A 20,622-nucleotide genomic window follows, 5' to 3' on the forward strand; every position below is an offset into this window, starting at 1 on the left:
AGGTTTTGGGGTTGTATTCCCCGCCTCCCCCCCAAGCCCCACCGTTCCGCTGAGGGGCCCGCCGCCCCCAAGGCCGCTCCCCGCCGGGGCCGAGCACGCGCCGCCGCCTCACCGCCCCCCCGGCTGGGCAAGCGGCCTCCGCCGCGGCCCCGCTCCCCGTTCGGCCGCCGCAGCGCGGGGCGGGCCGCCGGCAAGCGCGGGCGGAGCCTCCCGCCGCCGCCAATGCGGTCGGGGGCCGGGGCGCCTGCGCCGGCCCGGCTGTGCGGCCCGTCCCGCTGCCGAGGCGCTGAGCCATGTGGAGCCGGTATCGGGCGGCCGGGGGGCTGCTGAGCCGCGGCCGGTGAGGACCGGGAGGGAGCTGGGGGGGAGCGGGCGGGGGACCCCGCCAGTCCTTTCCGCGCCTTGCCCGGCCCCGGCCCCTCTGCCGGCGCTCCGCCGTGGGTGGCGGCCCGCCCTCCGCTGCCCCGGGCCCCGCCGCGGGCCTGGGCGGGCTCCGCGCTCAGCCGAGGGACGGGGCACGACGTGCCGTGTGCCCGGCGGAAGGCCCGAGGCGGGAGGCCCGCTCCCGAAGGGCAGCTCCTCGCTGCGGGAGGCCGGCGGCAGCCGGGGCCCGGCGGTTGCGTGCTCCTCGTCTGCCCCCCTCCCCGGCTCCGTCCCTCAGCGCGGGGCTGAGGGCCGGTGTCTCGGTCGCTGTTGTGGCACCGCTGGTGGGAACGTGTTTGTTGAAAGGGAGGTGTTGTTTCAGGTCCGTGAACCAGAAGTCATGGAGGTGGAAGAGCGTTTCCGCTAATGAAAGAGCGCTGCGGTACAGGGAAGGCGAGCAAATCCATGGGTTCACTGTAAAGCAGGTGAGCATTGCCCTTCACTGATGTTTTCCCTGTGTTTGTATAGATAAATCTTCCTTTGGTTGGGAAGCGCCTAAGGTAGGCCGGGAGTCTACACGCTAAATATTTGCATGGGTGCTTTGGGTGGTCAGTTAAAAAAATGATACAGTAGTTACTTGTAGTTATCCTTCTGCAACCAAATCCTTTAGGTAACATTAATACATGTTCCTACAGGGAGTTAACTCTTTTAGAATAAATAACACACTCGGGAGTTTGTGTGTCTTCTACAGATGTTGAGCATTCAGTGTGGTCTTCTAAAAGTCCTGACAGATATCTGAACTTCACTGTTTTATGGAAGACATTCAAGTAATATTTTACCTCCTAAGCTGCTTTTAGTACCTTTGTTAAGAACCTGCAGTGGAAATAGAATGTGGAATTTCTTTTTACTTTTCTAAAGGGAAAAGTAGAAGCAGAGAGTAAAGGTAATTTGCAGAAAGTTCTACCACAGAGCTAGTGGTAGAACAGGGTTCCTTGATTTTTCTTCTGTTGCCCTATCCACTGCCATTTGAATATGTGCCTTTTCTTTGTATTTCTGATTGAATTGTTCTGGTCTTAATAGCTATACCAGAAGAGCATAGTTCTTTGATTGTAGTGTATTTTAACTGTTTTTTTAACTTTATTTTCCATTTGCATACTTTTTTTTTACCCCCACAAACCACAGGAACAAAGAATTTATTTAATACTGTATATTCTGGTATTATGTACAGGATCAACAAACTGATCATTGCTGTATCATCCATGACTTATTTGACCTAGTTGCAGTCACACTGTAATACAGATGTTTTCTTCTGATGCAGGTGACGGCTGTTCCTGAGCTGTTCCTGACTGCAGTGAAGCTTAGTCATGACAGTACGGGAGCCAGATATTTACATGTGGCTCGAGAGGACTCCAATAATCTATTCAGGTAAAACATTAATATATGTATAGCACGTTCCATCTCAGCATCAACTTGTGGTTTATAAATTGTAATCCAGCTTCATAGCTGTATTTTTCTCTGATAACAAAGACAGTAGTACCTCCTTTGTGGGACTTTCTTAGTGTTTGGAACAGATGTCATGAGGCCTATTGTTCAACCTGCTGCTCAAAACAGGGTCAGCACTTAATTCAGATGAAGTTCCTCAGACATTTATCCAGGTCAAAATTTCCAAAGACAGAGATTCTACAGCCTCTCTGGGCAACCTGTGCCCAATGTTTGAGTGTCTGAATGGTGGGGATTTTTTTCTTTGATATCAAGTTGGAACCTCCCTTGCTTCAATTTATGAACGTTGCATAATTTGTGCAATGGAAGAACAAGAGACAAAGAATCTGTCTTCATCATAACCTCCTTGTAGGTATTGGAAGGCAGCTGTTGAGTCCCCTTGATGCCTTTCCTTCTCCAGGCTAAATGAGGCCAATTTCCTCAGCTTCTTTTCACGGGGCATGTGCTCCAACCCCTGACCATCTTTGTGGCTCTCCACTAAACTACTTCAAATTTATTATCATCTCTTCTGTATTGGTGACCCGAAAACTTCACTTTCTGATAAATTGCCTTATAGTTGCAAGATGTAAAGCAGTTCTTTTTACCATAACCTTCCAAGAAGTTTTTTTCTGAGTCTTTTGGCTAAAAAAGAAATATGTTTAGTTCTGTGCTGAAAACTTCTGTACCACCTCCAGAAATAGAAGTGCAGAGATTGTACGCCTTCTAGTCATCGCTGAGCACTCAAGAGTCTTAAGAACTCAATAACTCTGCATCCTGCTGTATGCCGCATTAGCTACTAGACAGTGATAATGTTTCCATAAATCTCAACTGCAGATAAGCGGCTGATGGACTTCTCATCACAAATAACTGTGTTCCTCTCTGTGCTCTCTGTCTTGCAGTATACAATTCCGAACCACTCCCATGGACAGCACTGGGGTCCCACATATACTTGAGCACACTGTGTTATGTGGTTCTCAAAAGTATCCTTGCAGAGATCCGTTCTTTAAAATGTTAAACAGGTCGCTGTCCACTTTCATGAATGCATTCACAGGTGAGCCCAAAGTAAATAATACCACTTAAAATGCATGAGGTTTTATTGCAGTAGAGCTGTCTGTCGTCCCCTTAAGTTCGCTTTGGAGAGCCATTATTATTAAGTGTGAGTGTTGTGAGTGAGAGACTAAAAAACTAACAAGGCAAGGCAACAAAATAGATCTTGTTCATTTGGCAGTTACAAAGTCCCAATAGAACTGGATCTTTATAGTATACAACAATGCATTTAATTATTTATATTTATGGCAGAAGCAAAGTTTTCATGGTAAAACAATTGCAGTGTTAAACTTCTGTGTATTCCTCAGGAAAAATATGTATCATTTAGTAGTGTTCGTCTCTTCCAGTTATTTATATGGAGGAGAGATTAAAAATAAATGAGGTCAAAATGCATCTCAGACTTTCTAAAATTCTGATCTTTTTATGTTTATTTATATGCAGCTAGTGATTACACACTGTATCCATTTTCAACACAAAACCCCAAGGATTTTCAAAATCTCCTGTCAGTGTACTTGGATGCAGCTTTCTTTCCATGTTTGCGGCAACTAGATTTCTGGTAAGATGTGGACAGCTTGAGATGTATGCAAACCTTAAATTAAAAAAAATCAAAACAAAAAAACTCCAAACCAAAACCTTCAAACTCCCAACATTTCCTGTTATTAATTTTTTCAGGCAAGAAGGTTGGAGGTTAGAACATGAGAACCCAACTGATCCTCAGACACCTCTAGTCTTCAAAGGAGTTGTTTTTAATGAAATGAAAGGGGCATTTGTAAGTTTTTTGTGAATATTTGGTTTAAGATCTTATATGTGGTGAAGTGGCTTAAGCTGCAGGTTATCAATGGCATTATAGCACCAGAGATCTCCATTCCTCCTTTGTGAAATTTGAGTCCCCCATAAAGTCAACAATCTGTTACATGGTTATTCTTAGAGTTAGCCTGTTGAAAGTTTGTTTATATGTAAAAGAACACCTTGCTAATGGATTTTATTGTAGAATTTTCTTTTAAATTGACATGATAACGTAGCTAGTTTTATCCGAGTACATGGGACTACAGAACAAAATGTTTATGTGAGGAGAAGCTCTTGTGTAAGTTAGAGCTCTGAAGTCTTATTATTGAGCACCTTTTATTTTTAAAATGTGTTTTGATGACTTCACTGAAATGTGGTGTTTTCCTCTTAAGACAGATAATGAGAGGATATTTGCACAGCACCTGCAGAATAAAATCCTTCCTGATCACACTTATGGTGTAGTATCTGGTGGAGATCCATTATGTATTCCTGATCTTACATGGGAGCAGCTTAAACAGTTCCATGCCACACATTATCATCCAAGCAATTCCAGGTATCTGAAATTTGTGACTAACTTACTAGGTCATATAGTCAGTTAGCACTCTGTTCGTATTTTTGTGAGGGAAAACCAGTGATACAGTGTTTCCATACATATGTCCAGCAACTTTAGATAACCTATGCCCACCAGCAGCCAGGACAGCATTGAAGCAAGGAATTTGCTCTTTGGAGGAAAGTGAAGGGTGAATTGGAAGCAGGGGCTACTGAAAGAGAGATGGCTGATTTTCTAGAGTGCATCTGCCTGCTTGCTTTTGAGGATTTGTTCTGGGGATTTTTGTTTACAGATGATTTAACTTGAACTCATACGGGTTGGGGGGAAATGCAACATACTAATAAGTATTTGACAGTAATGTTAGGGAGTTGCGATACAAGTAATGCCGATGAGTCTAGGGGTTCCTATCCTCCTTGAAGTCAACACAGATTAAAAGTTATAAAAAGAAGTCACACATGAACAGCTGTTTATTTGCTCCTGAATCACACGTTACTGTATCAGGTTCTAAATAATGGATATCCATTTGAGTCAGATACTAATTCTGTTGGTACTGCTAAAAGTCATCTTGTTTGAAAATTTGAAGGTGATATGGAGGGAGATCTATAGTGTCATTGTTTCTTCTAAAGTGATTTTGCGGTCAGTCTGTTAGTCCGATTAATTCACTTATGGAACATCAGCTCCTGTGATGATAGTGAATTTATCATCCTTTGTTTTTCTCGTCATGCCAAGTATTCTATTGTACCTGTGTTTAGATTTTAATCAGGAATAACATTTACCTGAGACATACCTCGTCCTCATATTTAATCCAGTGGAAGTCAGCAGTGTTTCTGGTAGGTATGGGAGTGTGCTTTGGTAGACTGACCCGCAGAACACAGCCATGTTGTATAGATCAGTTGAGATCATCGTATTTTATACATTATGTGTGAGGACCATAAGAATTTTGTCTTCTGAAACTTTAGAGCACTGGGCTTCTGGCTTCAATTAGTAATATTTTTTTCTCGGAACATTGTATATTGCTGCAACTAAACAAATTCTATTTTTTTATGGGCTCCAGAGCATAAAAGAGAAGCTGATAAATGTTGTGGAATTCTACCAGCAGATCCAGGGGTTTTATGTATATGGCAAACTGGTGGGCCTTTAACCTAGGGGCCTTACAAAGCATGGTCCCTTCTAGATTTAACTGAGTCACTGGAAATCACATGAAATTCAGAATATAGTAAAAGCTGTTACTGTAAATTTCATGTAAAATCTGATGTTTAATCCCAAATGCTTTCATTTGAAATGCAGATTTTTCACTTACGGTAATTTTCCACTGGAGCAACATTTGAAACAAATACATGAGGAAGCATTGATAAAATTTGAAAGAATTGAATCAAATACTGACATCCCAAAACAGAAATTCTGGGAAAAGCCTGTAAGTAAAAAAATAAATTGAAACAAAGAGAAACAGTGCACATCGAATCTTGGAATTGCAGAAACCGAATATAACAGGTTAACACTTTAGCCCAGCCTGCTGGAGTTACTTTGTTTAGAAGTGTGTTTGTGTGTAAATGAGCTGAAGTATTTTTAATTTTGGTTAAAGCGAGGGAAAAACTACATTTACTTTTGACTTTCAGTAACGTAATGATTGCGTGCAGTTGTTTGTTTTTCTTATTTTCAGTTTTCAAGTCCCTCAGCATTTGGAGCATTGAAGCTTTTATTAATGGAAAGCATTTAGAGCTACTTATGCAAAAGCTGATACTTGAGTGTCAGGCAATATGCCCTCTAATGGTAACTAAAATTCCAAACATTGGTGTCAGAAATAACTTTTTCCATTCTCCGCACACCTTCCTTCCCTGGCTTGTCCAGAACCTTAAGCATTTCTTTGAAACCCAGCTTAGAGAGTTAATTATGGCCAGATTTTCTTGATCAGCTCTTCTGTTTCTCCACTTGTGAAAACTGAGATATGACTCACATTTTTCATGATATCTTGTGTTTGTATATTTAGTTATGAATATTGAACTTGCTCATGAGTATCTGTAAAATTTGAAATCTTTGGAAGGAAGATGCTATGAAGATGCAAGCAGTAATTTTTTTATTTGTAACTTCTGCTCTGAGTTTCATCTGCATCAAAGGTATTTATTATACTTTACAGAGAGAACACAGTGTAACATGTGGCTTGGACTCATTTGCTGCTGATCCTTCTAAGCAGACAACTGTCAGCGTCAGCTACTTGTTGACAGAGTAAGTGTATCAAAATGAAATTCTGAATCAAAGGCTCATTTCCAACTTTAAGCAAGATGCAGGCATATTTCATGTCCCCCAATCCCTCTTCATAAATGTCATCTGTAAGTTAAATAATGCCATGGGAAAGCTAGACAAATGCTCCATTAGTAAATGAAAGTTTAATTACTAAGCAGAATTTTTCCTGTCTTTTTCTTTAGCAGATAGACATAAAGAAAATCAGCCATTATCTTACAGAACTGTTCAGTGGATTAGACTTTTTGGGAACGCTGGCTTCCTGTCTTTCAATTTCCTGCCATGTGCAAGCTTTTCTGTATGACCCTACTACTAACTTTATCTACCCTTGCAGCCTAACTTAACTTGCTTTACTGCTAGTCATAAGTGAAAGATGCAGAACTCTCTTAGTTTCCTAAGGTTTGGTGCAGCGTTCATAACTGACAATTATTTCTCCCTTCCTCCCTCTACATTGTTTTATAGAAGTAATTCTTCTGAAAGTAACTGGGTGATGCTGGGTGTCTCATATTCATAGCTTGCTGTTTTTTAAGAACTATTAATTTTTCTTCAGTATTACAGATACTTTTGAAACGTTCACGCTAAACCTGTTGTCTTCACTGTTGGTTGATGGACCGAATTCTCCTTTTTACAAAGCCTTAATTGAATCTGGTGTTGGTACAGATTTTTCTCCTGATGTTGGGTAAGTGTTGCAATTTACATTTCATCACTATAAGCAATATTAGAAAAGTTACTGTCCAGGTTTCAGCTGGGATAGAGTTAATTTTCTTCCTAGTAGCTGGTAGAGTGCTGTGGTTTGAATTTAGTATGAGAATAATGTTGATAACACATTGATGTTTTAGTTGTTGCTAAGTAGTGTTTATAATATTCAAGGACTTGTCAGCTTCCCATGCCCTGCCAGGTGCACAAGAAGCTGGGAGGGGGCACAGCTGGAACAGCTGACCCAAACTGGCCAAAGGGCTATGCCATACCATATGACGTCATGCTCAGTATATAAACTGGGGGGAATTGGCCAGGGGACAGCGGTCACTGCTGAGGGATGGGCTGGGTATTGGTCAGCGAGTGGTAAGCAATTGCATTGTGCATCGCTTGTTTTGTATATTCTTTTATCATTATCATTATTATTTTCTCTTGCTCTGCTCTCCTATTAAACTATCTTTATCTCAACCCACAGGTTTTACTTTTTTTTTTTTTTTTTTTTTTTTTTTTTTCCCAATTTTCTCCGCCATCCCACTGGGAGTGGCGGGGAGGCTGAGCGAGCAGCTGTGTGGTGCTTAGTTGCTGACTGGGGTTAAACCATGACAGTTACAAACCACTCTTAAGTTGGGAGAAGTCATCTCTCATGCAGGCAATTTACACCAGAATAATCTTGGTTTAATATTAAAACATCTTAAGAGTTTCTACTGATGAACTATAAAGCATTCTCAAGTGTAATTTTTGGCTCGTCAAAATAATTCGATAAAAGTTATGTTAGTTTAAATGAAGTTGTACTGTTTAAAGCTTATGAACAAGAAAAATGGGTAGATAAACATGGTATACCTTCAGTGCCCTAATTTACTTTGGGGTTTCATCTTGGCCATTTAGTATTACTCAGAAGAGTTTGCTAGCTCTTCTCTGTACTGTGTTATCTTTGCTTTTTTGCTTTAATTCTGTGATTTAGTAGTAGGTAGGTTTGGCACAAATGTGCTTTTGTGCAGTTAGCTGCCATTAACTTGCCATCACCTCCGTACAAAAGGGTATTTCTGCTAACACTTACTTATTCAGACTGTAGCTCTTGCAGCCAGTCTTCTGAGCTGGCTCTGCGCTGCAGACCAAGGGCAGGTGGATTGTCTTCACCAAACTACAGGCTCAGCTGCTTATCATAGTTTGCCTTTATTGTCAGCAGAAAGAAAGAAGCACTTTCAGGGCATGATTCATCTGACTGATTTTTGGACTTGAGGATGACAAAAATCAGGCCTTTGTCTCCACTGGCTGTCTCAGATATTTGAGTGGGAAACCTTAATATACTCATCTATGATTTTAATGCCTTAGGGTACTCTGCCTGGCTTGCACTGTCTCTATGTGAAGTCATGGGTTTCCTGCGAGTCCTGTGTCATGCGTGCCAGTGCCATGCAGACATCTTAATATCACAGGGCATGGCAGAAGAAATTCATCTTTAGACACTGAAGTAGTGGTTCAGTTGTATGTTTTGTCTGCTGAACCTTTTCCAGGTTGACTGTATTAATATGGTGTTGAACCATGCAGTGAGTTGGTTTAATTTGCCTTAGTGACTGTGCTGATGAATTGGGCTAGAATAGTTGAGTCCAGAGATCAGTATTCCAGAATTCAACATCTGAGTCTGTCACTGAATTCCTTCTGTGTTTTTTAGACATGAAATAGTGAATGTTTAGAGTTGATGAACACCTATTGCTTTTTGTTCGTTGGCTTTGGTTCAGACTGCTTGGTGTTCCATATTTCTGCAAGTGTCAATTTGTCTCTCTAAAGATGACTTCTTGTGGTTAACCCTGTCTGACAGCTTGAACAAAATTATCTTTACAGGTTTTTTTAAGTACTATTGAAAATAATTGCAACAAGCATGGAACACTTCACCTTCACTGCTTACTTTACAAATACTACTTTAAAAGTACAAATTTAAAAGTACCTTTCCACTCACCTGCTTAAGTAGAATGTATGTGTTTGGCATTACAGGCAGCTAAAATTTTCACCTTAGAAAAAGAGACTTCTTTACCTGAAAGTACTTACAGATGAGTGGGAAGATGAAAAGACCAGCTTTTCTTCTGTAACTGTTTTTCTTTCTCTAATTTCATATACTGTATGTTTTCTTAACAGTGCGCTACTACTACTGAAATTGAACAAAAAAATGCTTTTAAGTTCCATTTCTTGCCTCTTTGGTAATTATTTTTCTTTCTATCTAGCTTTTAAAATCCTGTGTGTGTGTGTATGTGGAAATTATGGGTGTTTTTCCCCTTCTGCCTTTGCTGGCAGTTTTAGTGTTTAAGTTCTAGTACTTGTCACTGAGTTGAATATGTTTTATTCTAGGTTTAATGGCTCAACAAGAGAAGCTTATTTCAGTGTGGGTCTACAGGGTATTGCTGAAAGAGACATTGATACTGTGAAACAGATAATCGCTAGAACAGTTGATGAAGTTATTGCGTGAGTAATGCTAAATTTTTGAGAATACTGTTAGTTCTTTCATACAAGACATGCATTGTCTTTTACAATTAGATATTAATAACATAATAATAATATATAGGCATGTAATAATAGACATATATATAACATGCCTTAAAAATTTAGTTATATTAAAATAAATGCACCAAAGAAGCAGTAATGTTTTTCGATATTCTTAAAACTTGTATCTGCTAACTTCCTCTATTGTAGCATATTCATCAGCATAACCTTCAGGAGTTTAATGATATTAGTGCAGTTTCACTAAATGACACAGCATGATAAGATTATTTCATACCAATTTTAATTCAGTGTGGAAGACGTAATGCTTCCTTTATCAATGTTATAATTCATTTTCATAACTTCACTTAAAGTGATTAATGTTAATGGATATGATTTCCTTCTCTCATCACCCCTTCCCAAAGGAAAGGCTTTGAGGAAGATAGGATTGAAGCTCTACTTCACAAAATTGAAATCCAGCTGAAGCATCAGTCTACGAGTTTTGGACTTGCCCTGACATCTGTAAGTCTGTATGTGTGCCCGTGTGGTGTTTTTATAGGAATGGATAAGAAATCTACTGTCTACGTCTGTACAAAATATGGGGTCATTTTGTAGGCTCTTGATATGTAAAACTTTTCACTTAAGGGCTTTTCCTTTGTCCTCTCATGTACATTTTTCATCCTTCTTTTCAGTAGCCTTCAAACTATCGCTGGACTCCACACTGTATGACTTAATCAGGCAGGGAGCCTGATGTCTTTGCCTGAATAGTAGCTTTGATTGCAGTAGCACTGATTATTTCTGTAAGAGACACGTGCCATACTGGCTCTTGTAACTGTATGTTTTGGCCAGAAGCTTGTGTATTTTTAAAAATCAAATAGAAGAATTATATTTTTCTATCGAATTTAGGCTTGTACTGCCATAATTTAATTTGAAGATTCACAAGTGAAAATGTACACTAATTCAATCCTTGGCTTAAAATTTTGATACCTAAGCTGTTATGGAAAACATGTTCCACAGCCGAATGTGGTGTCTTTGAGAAATCTGCAAGTTGTCGTAAATTTGGGAACGAGTTACCTGCAGTATTTGCAGTCAGTGTGGAAATAAGGGCCTCCTGCTGCCACCCAGTCTCCAGTGTCCTCTGTTTTTTTTTCTGCTCTGCAGCAACTTCAGTTGCGTAGCAGCTCTTTTGCTTTGTGTCTCTCAAGTGATGTATCTTCTTCAGCATGAACAGGAGTTCATTCCTTTGGCATACAAAGTTAGGTAAAGAAACAGAATTCTGGATTAATATGAGACTTGTAACATGGAGAGCACAACTAAGAGCTGTTTCAAATCAGATTGCCATACAGTGAAACAGACAAATTGTGGATATTTAATTGCCTGGCATGTCTCATAGTAGGATCTGTCAAAATGTGCCTGATTTTGATAGTCAATACGTGTCCTCAGATTGTGTGAGTAATTCTGTGTGATAAATATCTGACGTGTATACTTTATCTCTGAACATTTTTAAGTCTTCAAGTTGATTCAACTGTTAGGACTCAATTCAAGAACAGAAAGCTCTTAAACAATTCTTGCTTTTAAAGACCACACAGTCACTTAGCATTTGGTGTTAATACTCCCATAGAAGAGGGTTATATTTCAGTTTGTTTCCCTGAGGTCATGTTTTAGAAGTTGACCTTGAAAAGGGCCTGAAAGGGACCTAGTTATAACTGAAGTAATCATAGAATCATAGAATGATTTGGGTTGGAAGGGACCTTTACAGATCATCTAGTTCCAACCCCCTGCCGTGGACAGAACTATCGTTCACTAGATCAGGTTGCTCAAAGCCTTATCCAGCCTGACCTTGAACGCTTCCAGTGATGGGGCATCCACAACTTCTCTGGGTAACCTGTTCCAGTGTCTCACCACCCTCATTGTAAAGAATTTCTTCCTTATGTCCAATCTAAATCTGCCCTCTCTCAGTTTAAAACCATTGTGCCTTGTCCTGTCACTACAGGCCCTGGTAAAAAGTGTCTCTCTGTCTGTCTTATAAGCACCCTTCGTATATTGAAAGGCCATAATAAGGTCTCCCCAATGCCTTCTCTTCTCCAGGCTGAACAACCCCAACTCTCAGCCTTTCTTCATAGGAGAGGTGTTCCATCCTTCTGATAATTTTTGTGGGCCTCTTCTGGACCCACTCTAACAGGTCCATGTCTTTACTGTGCTGAGGACTCCAGAGCTGGAGGCAGTACTCCAGGTGGGGTCTCACCAGAGCGGAGTAGAGAGGCAGAATCACCTCCCTTGACTTGCTGGCCACGCTTTTCTTTATTCAGCCCAGGATACTATTGTCCTGCTGGGCTGCAAGCGTACATTGCCGGCTCATGTCCAGCTTTTCATCTGCCAGTACCCCCAAGCCCTTCTCTGCAGGGCTGCTTTCAAGCCATTCATCACCCAACTTGTACTGATTACTGTTTATTGCCCTAGCCCAGGTGCAGTACCTTCCACTTGGCTTTGATGGACTTCATGAGGTTTGCATAGGCTCACTCCTCAAGCCTGTCATGGGCCCTGTGGAAGGCATCCCTTCCCTCTAGCATATCAACTGTACCACTCAGCTTAGTGTCATCTGCAAACTTGCTTAGGGTGCACTCAATCCTACTGTCTATATCATTGATAAAGGTGTTGAACAGTATCGGTCCCAATACGGACCCTTGAGGAACAGACACCACTTGTTACTGATCTCTCTTTGGACGTTGAGCCGTTGACTGCAACTCTTTGGATGTAGCCATCCAGCCAATTCATTGTCCATCGAATAGTCCATCCATCAAAGCCAAATCTTTCCGATTTAGCAACAAGGATGTTGTGTGGGACTGTATCAAAGGTCTTACTGAAGTCAACATAGATGATATCAGTTTCTCTTCCCTTATCCACCAATGCAGCCAGTCCATTGTAGAGGGACACCAGATTGGTCAGCCATGATTTGCCTTTTGTGAAGCCATGTTGCCTGTTAACAGATGACAGCCTGTGTAATTTTAAATGTCATGTGGTAAGGATTCTCTAGCTTCCATGCTGTATTCCAGTGCAGTGCTAGCTTTACAATTAGAAAGACTTCCTCTGTGTGATGTATTTATTTAAAACACAGTATGATAGGTGAACCATTGGCTGAAGGGTGGGGCTCAAAGAGTTTTGGTAAGCGAGGTAACATCAGGCTGGTGGCCAGTCACTAGTGTTGTTCTGCAGGGCTCAATTTTAGGGCCAGTTCTCTTCAATGCTTTTATCAATGACCTGGACACAGGAGTTGAGTGCATGCTAAGTAAGTTTGCCAATGATACTAAATTAGGAGGAACTGTTGATTCCCTTGAGAGTAAAGAGGCCTTACAGAGAGATCTTGATAGGTTAGAGCACTGGGCAATCACAAACTATGAAATTTAACAAGGACAAATGTGGATTCTGCACCTGGGACGGTATAATCCTAGATGTACCTATAGACTGGGGGACGAGGCTGGAGTGCAGCCCTGCAGGAAGGGGTCTGGGGGTTTTCATTGATGGTAAAGCTCAATGAGTCACATAAAGCCAAAAAGGGCCAACCATATCCTGGGATGTGTTAAGGACAGTATAGCTAACTGGTCGAAAGGAGTGATTGCCCCACTACACTCAGCATTGGTGTGGCCTCACCTTGAGTACTGTGTGCAGTTTTGGGCTCCACAATATAAGACAGACACAAAAATACTAGAACGTGTCCAAAGGACGGCAACAAAGATGCTGAAAGGGCTAGAGGTCATGAGGTTTGCTCAGCTTAGAGAAGAGGAGACTGAGGGGTGACTTCATTGCTGTCTACAACTCCCTTGTTGATAGGGAGCTGAGCAGGAGGTGCTGGTCTCTTCTCTCTGGTGTCCGGTAATAGAACACGAGAAAATGTCTTCAAGCTGCATCAGGAAAGTACAGACTGGATATTAGGAAAAAGTTCTTTACGGATAGGGTGGTCAGACACTGGAACAAGCTCCCCAAGTGTACTGGTTTTGGCTGGGATAGTTAGTTTTCTTCAGAGTAGCTAGTATGGGGCTGTGTTTTGGATTTGTGCTGAAAACAGTGTTAATAACAGAGCGATGGTTTAGGTCTTGCTGAGCAGTGCTTACACAGAGTCAAGGCCTTTTCTGCTTCTCACACCCCCCACCAGCGAGTAGGCCGGGAGTGCACAAGAAGTTGGGAGGGGACAGAGCTGGGACAGCTGACTCCAAATGACCATATGATTATCCCATGCCATATGATGTCATGCTCAGCATATAAAGCTGGGGGAAGAAGGAAGGGTGGGGGACGTTCGGAGTAATGGCGTTTTGTCTTCCCAAGTAACCGTTATGTGTGATGGAGCCCTGCTTTCCTGGAGATGACTGAATACCTGCCTGCCGATGGGAAGCAGTGAATGAATTCCTTCTTTTGCTTTGCTTATGTGCGCAGCTTTTGCTTTATGTATTAAACTGTCTTTATCTCAACCCATGAGTTTTCTCACTTTTACCCTTCTGGTTCTCCCCCTGCATCCCGCTGTGAGGGGAGTGAGCGAGCGGCTGTGCGGGGCTGAGTTGCCAGCTGGGGTTAAACCTTAACATGAAGGAAGTGGTCGTGGCCCCAAGCCTGTCAGTGTTCAAGAAGTGTTTGGACAACGGTCTTAGATATATGGTTAAACTTTTAGGTTGCTTACTGAAAACCAGCACTGAATTGTAATGACCCAGTGGAAGCCTCATATAAGGAGTGACCACTTTTATTTCAAGAGAATTAACTTGACCGTATTCTAAAAGAAAACTGTTCTTTAAAACACATTAAGGAATTTCCACAGAATAGATAATAATAGATAATAATAGATATTACTGAAAAAGTCTGGAAGGCTTGTGGTACTTGCTTGTAATTAAAGAGGTAAGAAAAGAGAAGGTAGTTTTGACAGTTCCGATGCATTTGTTTTCTGTATGCTTTTAAGGGATTTTTCTTTCAAATGTCTTGGGATTTTTTTATTTTGCTTTGTTTTGTTTTTTTCCCCACTCACACAGAGTAGAAAGGGAGAAGGTTTTGATATCTTGCCTTGTGGTGTGTTTGAAGAACTTTAAATAGCAACTCAAGCAAACTTAATAGTCTCAAACTAGAGAATAAAACTAGAATAAAAATCCATCCAAAAGAAATATTCTACGGATATTTCTGGTTATTTAGTATTTTCTTTCTCTGAAGCCCCATCTGTGTTACAATTTTGAGTTATGTTATTATAAATCATTTCATCTGACTGATACAATAAAGGGGTAGACTGTAATATTTATGTACTGCTTTGTCTCTACCACCTGTTCCTTTTTTCCTTCTTTCTTGGGCTGAAAAATGAATTTATTTTAAATGGGAGGGAGGAAAGAATATTACAATAGATTTTTCCGAATACAGATATACACACCCATGCAAAAAAAAAAAAAAAAAAAAGATGGTTTGGTATGATAAAATTAGAGGAGAGAATGGAGGGACCAGGGGACAGATGATGATGGAATAGTCCTTTAATCTGAACAAAGATTTCAGCTTTTTTTTTTTCCCTGCTCCAAATATATTAGAACTACTCATTATATGTCTGCTATTCAAGTAAAAATGATAAGGTGGTTATGGAACACAGATGCTGTCAGTTATGGAAATGCAGATGGGTTGTCCTGCTTACCTAATTATTCTTTCCTATTCAGTATATAGCCTCCTGCTGGAATCAAGATGGGGATCCAGTGGAGCTTCTGAAGATTGCAGATAAAGTCTCTCGGTTCAGGCAGTGCCTTAAAGAAAATCCCACATTTCTTCAGGAAAAAGTCAAAAGATATTTTAAGGTAGGAAAGCTTATGGAAGAATATCTGCAGTATTAATTTTTAAATGACCGTTTTGTATTTAAAATTAAACTGAAGGCTAATTTTTTATAACCGTACTGCCTATTTTTAGGTGTAGGTGAACAACAGCACTTTTCAATGAAGCATGTTAATTTTAAATTGTTGAAGTGAAAACTTTTCGAAATGGGAAAAATTGTCTGGTTGGACATTTGGAAACACATATTAGAACGTTGATAAAATGCTAATGTTTTACTGAACTGTGATGTGTGACGCTATAGAAGGGCACATGGGTGTTTCCTAATGAGAAGCTCAAACGTGAACAGAGAATTATAGACCTAGTTATGTGTTCCTTAGTATTGGCATAGCAAGATGTATCTCTTCTTCCTTGAAAAGACTTTAGTTACAAGTAAGATTGTTCTGGTGCTCCTCATGTTCACTGAACTGCAGTCCAAATTTTGCTGTCAGTGCTAATTGCTTTCTACTCTTTTTTTTGTTTTCCTCCTCATATGTTCTAGTGGAGATCTTGAAGAATTATAAACAGTAAAGGCATTATAACATTGAATAGTTCTGAAGCCCTGAATTAGCTAATGCCAGAAAGAAAAAAATCCAGTGATAGCAGTGCAAAAGTGTGGTTTTTTGTTTTGTTCTGTTTTTTTTTTTTTTTTTTTTTTTTTGTTGTTGTTGTTGTTGTTGTTTTGGTGTTTGTTTTGTTGGTGGGTTTTTGGTTTTGTTTGTTTTTTTTTTTTTTTTTCTGGTCAAATTGTTCAAGTTTTTTTGAAGAGCAAATCTATTATAGGTAACTGCCAACCTGATTTAATAGTGAGTAAATGCTGGCTCTCATATACTCAGAGGCAACAAGAGACAGTGGCATCAATTGAAATCTGTTTTCCTAAAGGCATTATTAGTGTCTGGAAGTAGTAGGGAGCTGTTAAGGTTTTGGCTTTTGTAGGGAAGAAATACAAGTGCAGTATTTTTGAGAATGTCCTTTACGATGCGGTTCTGCTGAGGGGGCTAAGGCAAAAACATGACTCAATAGGAATTAATGAGAATATTTGGATGCTTTTATATCAGAAGATTATGCACTGTTGTACATTGTGCCTGGAGATTAATAAAGCAGGAAGGCTAGGAGCAAGGGAGAGAGTGCTATTCATCCTGTCCATTTTACTATGCCTGGTTAATTTTGCATTTCCCTTTTCAACTCCGTAGTCAATCAGGTTTCTGTAGTCTTTCCACGTAAGCACGGGGGAGATAAACTCATAAAACAGAATCCGATTACATTGTCCGAAGTTATTGGCAGTGTCCATCAGTGACAGATGTTGCTGTTTGACTCCTGCTTTGAAATGGGCAATTTTTGAGGTCGCTATTTTTTGAATAGCCTCCCAGTATTCTATAAAATGGAAGCTGCTTGAGTAATTTTGTTATTAAAATTCCACAGTCCGGTATAAGCAAAGAGAAACAGCAGTTGTGACACTTGCATAATGCATGGAGTTATCTAGCAGCAAGACTGATGTAAAGCATTTCTGAGCAGGATAAGGCATGCACATTTTACAACATATGGGATCTCTGAGCACTCAAGCTTGGGCAGGTTGAAAGAGGTGTTTAATGAAACCCTCCTGCATTTAACCAGATTCCTCATCTTAGAACATTCTCCAGATAAAACCTGTGGCATGCTGCTCTACAGCGTTATGTACAGTTGTTTAACCTTGATTTAATTAAACTAATGAGTACTGTGTGCTGTTGAGGGATTCTTGCTCTATACTGAAATTTCACAGAAGGTTGTTCATGCTTGTTCTTGTGGCAAGCTGTCTCTCTTCCCCACCCTTGCAGCAGACTGTTTTGTATGAAATGAAGAGTGTAAATTGCCTGTTTGTGATACTTTTGATAATATACAAGCCAAATGATGCATAGAGTGTTTTTATCTACTGCTGATGAAGCAATAATCTGAGGCAAAACAGGAGGAAGTTGCCCTCAAAATTAATAATGCTTTGTTTTGGGATATATTTCTGCAGGATAATCCCCATAGATTGACTCTGTCAATGAGTCCAGAGGAAGACTACCATGATAAACAAGCAAAAATGGAAGCAGAAAAGCTGGAAAAAAAGGTCAATGCGCTTTCTGAAGAAGAAAAAACCCAAATCTTTGAAAAAGGTTAACATGCTTTTTCATATTTTTATTTGGGTAGCTGCTTAAAAACACAGCCAGTTTTTTAGCTGGTGTTCTGTAGAATATCTTAAATTCTCAGGCACTCTCCAGCATTTGCTCTGAAAGGGATGATTTTTTTTGTTGGAAGTTTGTGTATATCTTTTATGGGGCCATGCAGTGTAGTGTTTACACAACAATGTATGATTGGTATATTCCATTAGTTTTAACACTCAAAAATAGGATGATCAGTGTCTCCAGTAGGGCAGAAGAAAGGAAATTGTTCTAAAATATTTATCTGCTTATTCGTTCCCATGTTAACTTGCACTAAGTACAAGATGAATTCCACCATTTATCTCGAAGCTGTTTGTTTTTGAGCATATGAGGTCTGCTCCATGCTCCTATAAAACTTATATTTTGTAGTTTTATTTCTTTTCTACTTAAAACTGTAAAAATAATGTTGTGCTCAACTTACTCTGAGCAATAACTTAAACTTGGAAACCCTGGGCAGTCATCTAAATTTGAGAAAACAGTGATCTAGTCACAGAAATCCTCCAAAAAGTGGTGTTAATCTGAAGCTTTAGTACTAGGCAGGGGAGAGGGGAGCAGAAAATCAGATTAGGCTTTCTACTTACGAAGATAAACTGGAGAGTACTTAGAGGTGACCAGCTAGAATCTGAAAGAGGCTAAAATGTAAAATTAAACACAACAATTCACTTGCATCTGTGTCCTGTCAGAGCGCTTGAGTAAGAACTAGAGGGAATGGGTTAGAAAGAAGCTTCTTACCTGCAAGGTCTGGGTTACCTGGGCTGGTGTTCGCAGAGCTGTGTGACAGGACAGGCTGGCAGATGCCACTTCGTCAGGGTTTAAATTGCATGTTACTGTAAACAGGATGTGAAGGGGAGATTGGAAAGAGAATTTACCCAGATACAGTGTTGTGTTTGCTGTTGCGACATGATAATCTGCAGAATTTGTTTCAGTAAAATATTTGAAAGAACTGTTGATAGAAAATGCTAAACTTCCAGCTCTTGTGGTTTTCTGATCTGTGTCACCTCAGTAGGTTTTAACAGCACTTTCACTAAAAGCTGAAAATGACAAACTGGTATTCTGCTCTCCTTACTAGGTTTGGAATTAATTGCTCTTCAAAGCAAACCTCAGGATACCTCTTGTCTCCCAGCTCTGAAAGTGTCCGACATTGAGCCCAAAATCCCATTCACTGTGCTGGAGACAACACTCGCAGGTTGGTGTAACCACTATTTCGTCCTCAAAAGAGCAACGCTATTGGATTGTTATCTAGCTGCTTGCCCAGCTGTTGCTCTTTTTTGCTCTTTACAAAGCATATGTACTCCCTGTTTGTTGTCCATAGTTATGATCCTTTTCCTCTAGTCCACCCTCTACCACCTCTGTGGTAAGAGTTTGCAGTGGATCCGCAGATGCTTCTCACCGTCGCCTCTGAGGGGCAACGTAGGGCTGTTCTCAGCTTGAACCAGCTGCCTGCCCTTCCCAGGGGTCTGGCAGTAGTGCTCCTGATGCAAGCACTCTGCTGCCTGCTTACTCATTGCCTGCCCTGCCCTGCAGTCAGAGGAGTCTCAAGGTAGCATGCTCCACTGCTCTTGAGCAATCCCCCTGCTTTCCAAAGACTTATCCAGGGTGCAACACTCCTGGCAGCTTGTGCAGAGAGCCTTACTTACTGGTTTCCCTTCCTACCTAGTTTTTACAGAATAGGATGTACAGGAGCCATAAAAAAAAAAAATTGTCATCCTTCATAACTTCAGTGCAAGTTTCTCCCTGCTTTGCCAGTGGCTACCCCATGGACTGATAGGAAACAAGAAATTGTAGATCTCAGTTTTGTTACAGTTCTGTCAAAATCTTTCAGGTAATACTGCTCTGTAGTATATTTCTAACAGACACTTTCCTGCAAAAATTGCTGGCACATGTCAAGTACTGTATAATTTTGATACTAAAATGACCTCATTCTGTGAAAATTCTAATGTGTATGTTCTAATGTGCTGGCTTAAAAGAGAACGTACAGTGCGGGAACCTGCTTTCCTCAACTTTTGAGGTGATGAAGGCAAAAAATAAGGGAGAAAATATAAGGGAGAAAATCTTCTTGAGTTGTTCAGAAACAGATTACCATTCCTTTATTTGAACATTACCTCTAAAATGCATCCTCTGTCAACAGAATTCTCTCTCATCAAATTGTCCAGGTATCCATTACCTTACCGTAGACAGAAACAGTAAAACCCCTTCAGTCCAGCAGTCAGTGCAATGTGCAAAGCTTAAACAAGAAGTGGCTCTGAAGTGCCAACAGAAAATAACTCTTAATATGAAGTTCTTGTAAGAAATTGTTTTGCTTTGGTGTGTTTATTGTAGGAAGCTGTTGGTTGTTCTTTGCTTTTGTTTTTTTTCTGTCCCTAGCTGATGAAATTCCTGTCCAGTACTGTGCTCAGCCAACCAATGGGGTGGTTTATTTCAGAGCTGTTTCCAGCTTGAACACTCTTCCCGAGGAGCTCAAACCATATGTGCCGCTCTTCTGCAATGTCATAACAAAGTGAGAGGTTTACTTTCTTAGAAGCTAAACCAGTAAGATGTAATGCAGCTTATTGAAATAATATTGCTTTTAATAACTCCAGCAACTCTTCCTATACAGAAGAGAGTCCTGCAGAAACAGTTGTCATCCCTCTTCCCCACAGAGTTGCCAGCTCCTTTCCCTTTCTCCATCAGTGTCTTCATTGCCTTGTTCCCCAGCATCAACACAAACATTCCCCAAATAGACTGGAAAATTCATATATATAAAAAATAGCATAGCAGAATTAAAGTTTTCACTTGGATAGATATTTGGTCTAATTTCACCATGTGGTTACAGGAACACTGACCCCATCACAGGGGAAAGAGTAGCACAGGGCAGAACAAGTCACCTGGGCCGGGAGGAATCTATTTTTTTTTATTGGTGATAACAGCTTATGTGGTGTTATTATTGTAGTTCCATATGGATTTGGTAGCAAGCCTGTACATAAAGCACACTTTTTAATACACCATTTTGAATTAATA

At 40.5% G+C, this 20,622-nt stretch overlaps 1 protein-coding gene across 4 annotated transcripts in view; it reads left to right on the forward strand.

The window, feature by feature from the left end:
• Window positions 1-256: 256 nt before the first annotated feature.
• The window catches only part of PITRM1 (pitrilysin metallopeptidase 1), a 30,800-nt gene continuing 10,434 nt past the window's right edge, over window positions 257-20,622 (forward strand). For 3 of the 4 annotated variants that reach the window (XR_014227570.1, XM_082305805.1, XM_082305806.1), the window contains exons 1-16: window positions 257-340; window positions 746-848; window positions 1,682-1,788; window positions 2,742-2,893; window positions 3,331-3,445; window positions 3,562-3,658; window positions 4,068-4,228; window positions 5,513-5,639; window positions 6,360-6,448; window positions 7,014-7,142; window positions 9,500-9,613; window positions 10,054-10,150; window positions 15,301-15,435; window positions 17,442-17,580; window positions 18,695-18,811; window positions 19,990-20,122. Coding sequence is in view for 3 of the 4 variants with exons in the window: in XM_082305805.1 (XP_082161931.1) it covers window positions 294-340; window positions 746-848; window positions 1,682-1,788; window positions 2,742-2,893; window positions 3,331-3,445; window positions 3,562-3,658; window positions 4,068-4,228; window positions 5,513-5,639; window positions 6,360-6,448; window positions 7,014-7,142; window positions 9,500-9,613; window positions 10,054-10,150; window positions 15,301-15,435; window positions 17,442-17,580; window positions 18,695-18,811; window positions 19,990-20,122 (1,862 nt within the window). In the remaining variant the exon portion in view is untranslated. Of the gene's footprint in view, window positions 341-745; window positions 849-1,681; window positions 1,789-2,741; window positions 2,894-3,330; window positions 3,446-3,561; window positions 3,659-4,067; window positions 4,229-5,512; window positions 5,640-6,359; window positions 6,449-7,013; window positions 7,143-9,499; window positions 9,614-10,053; window positions 10,151-15,300; window positions 15,436-17,441; window positions 17,581-18,694; window positions 18,812-19,989; window positions 20,123-20,622 lie in introns of those variants that run through there. The other variant, XM_082305807.1, reaches the window with a different exon arrangement.

This window comes from Platalea leucorodia (assembly GCF_965183815.1).
Source record: "Platalea leucorodia genome assembly, chromosome: 1".
Classification (NCBI taxonomy): Eukaryota; Metazoa; Chordata; class Aves; order Pelecaniformes; family Threskiornithidae; genus Platalea; species Platalea leucorodia.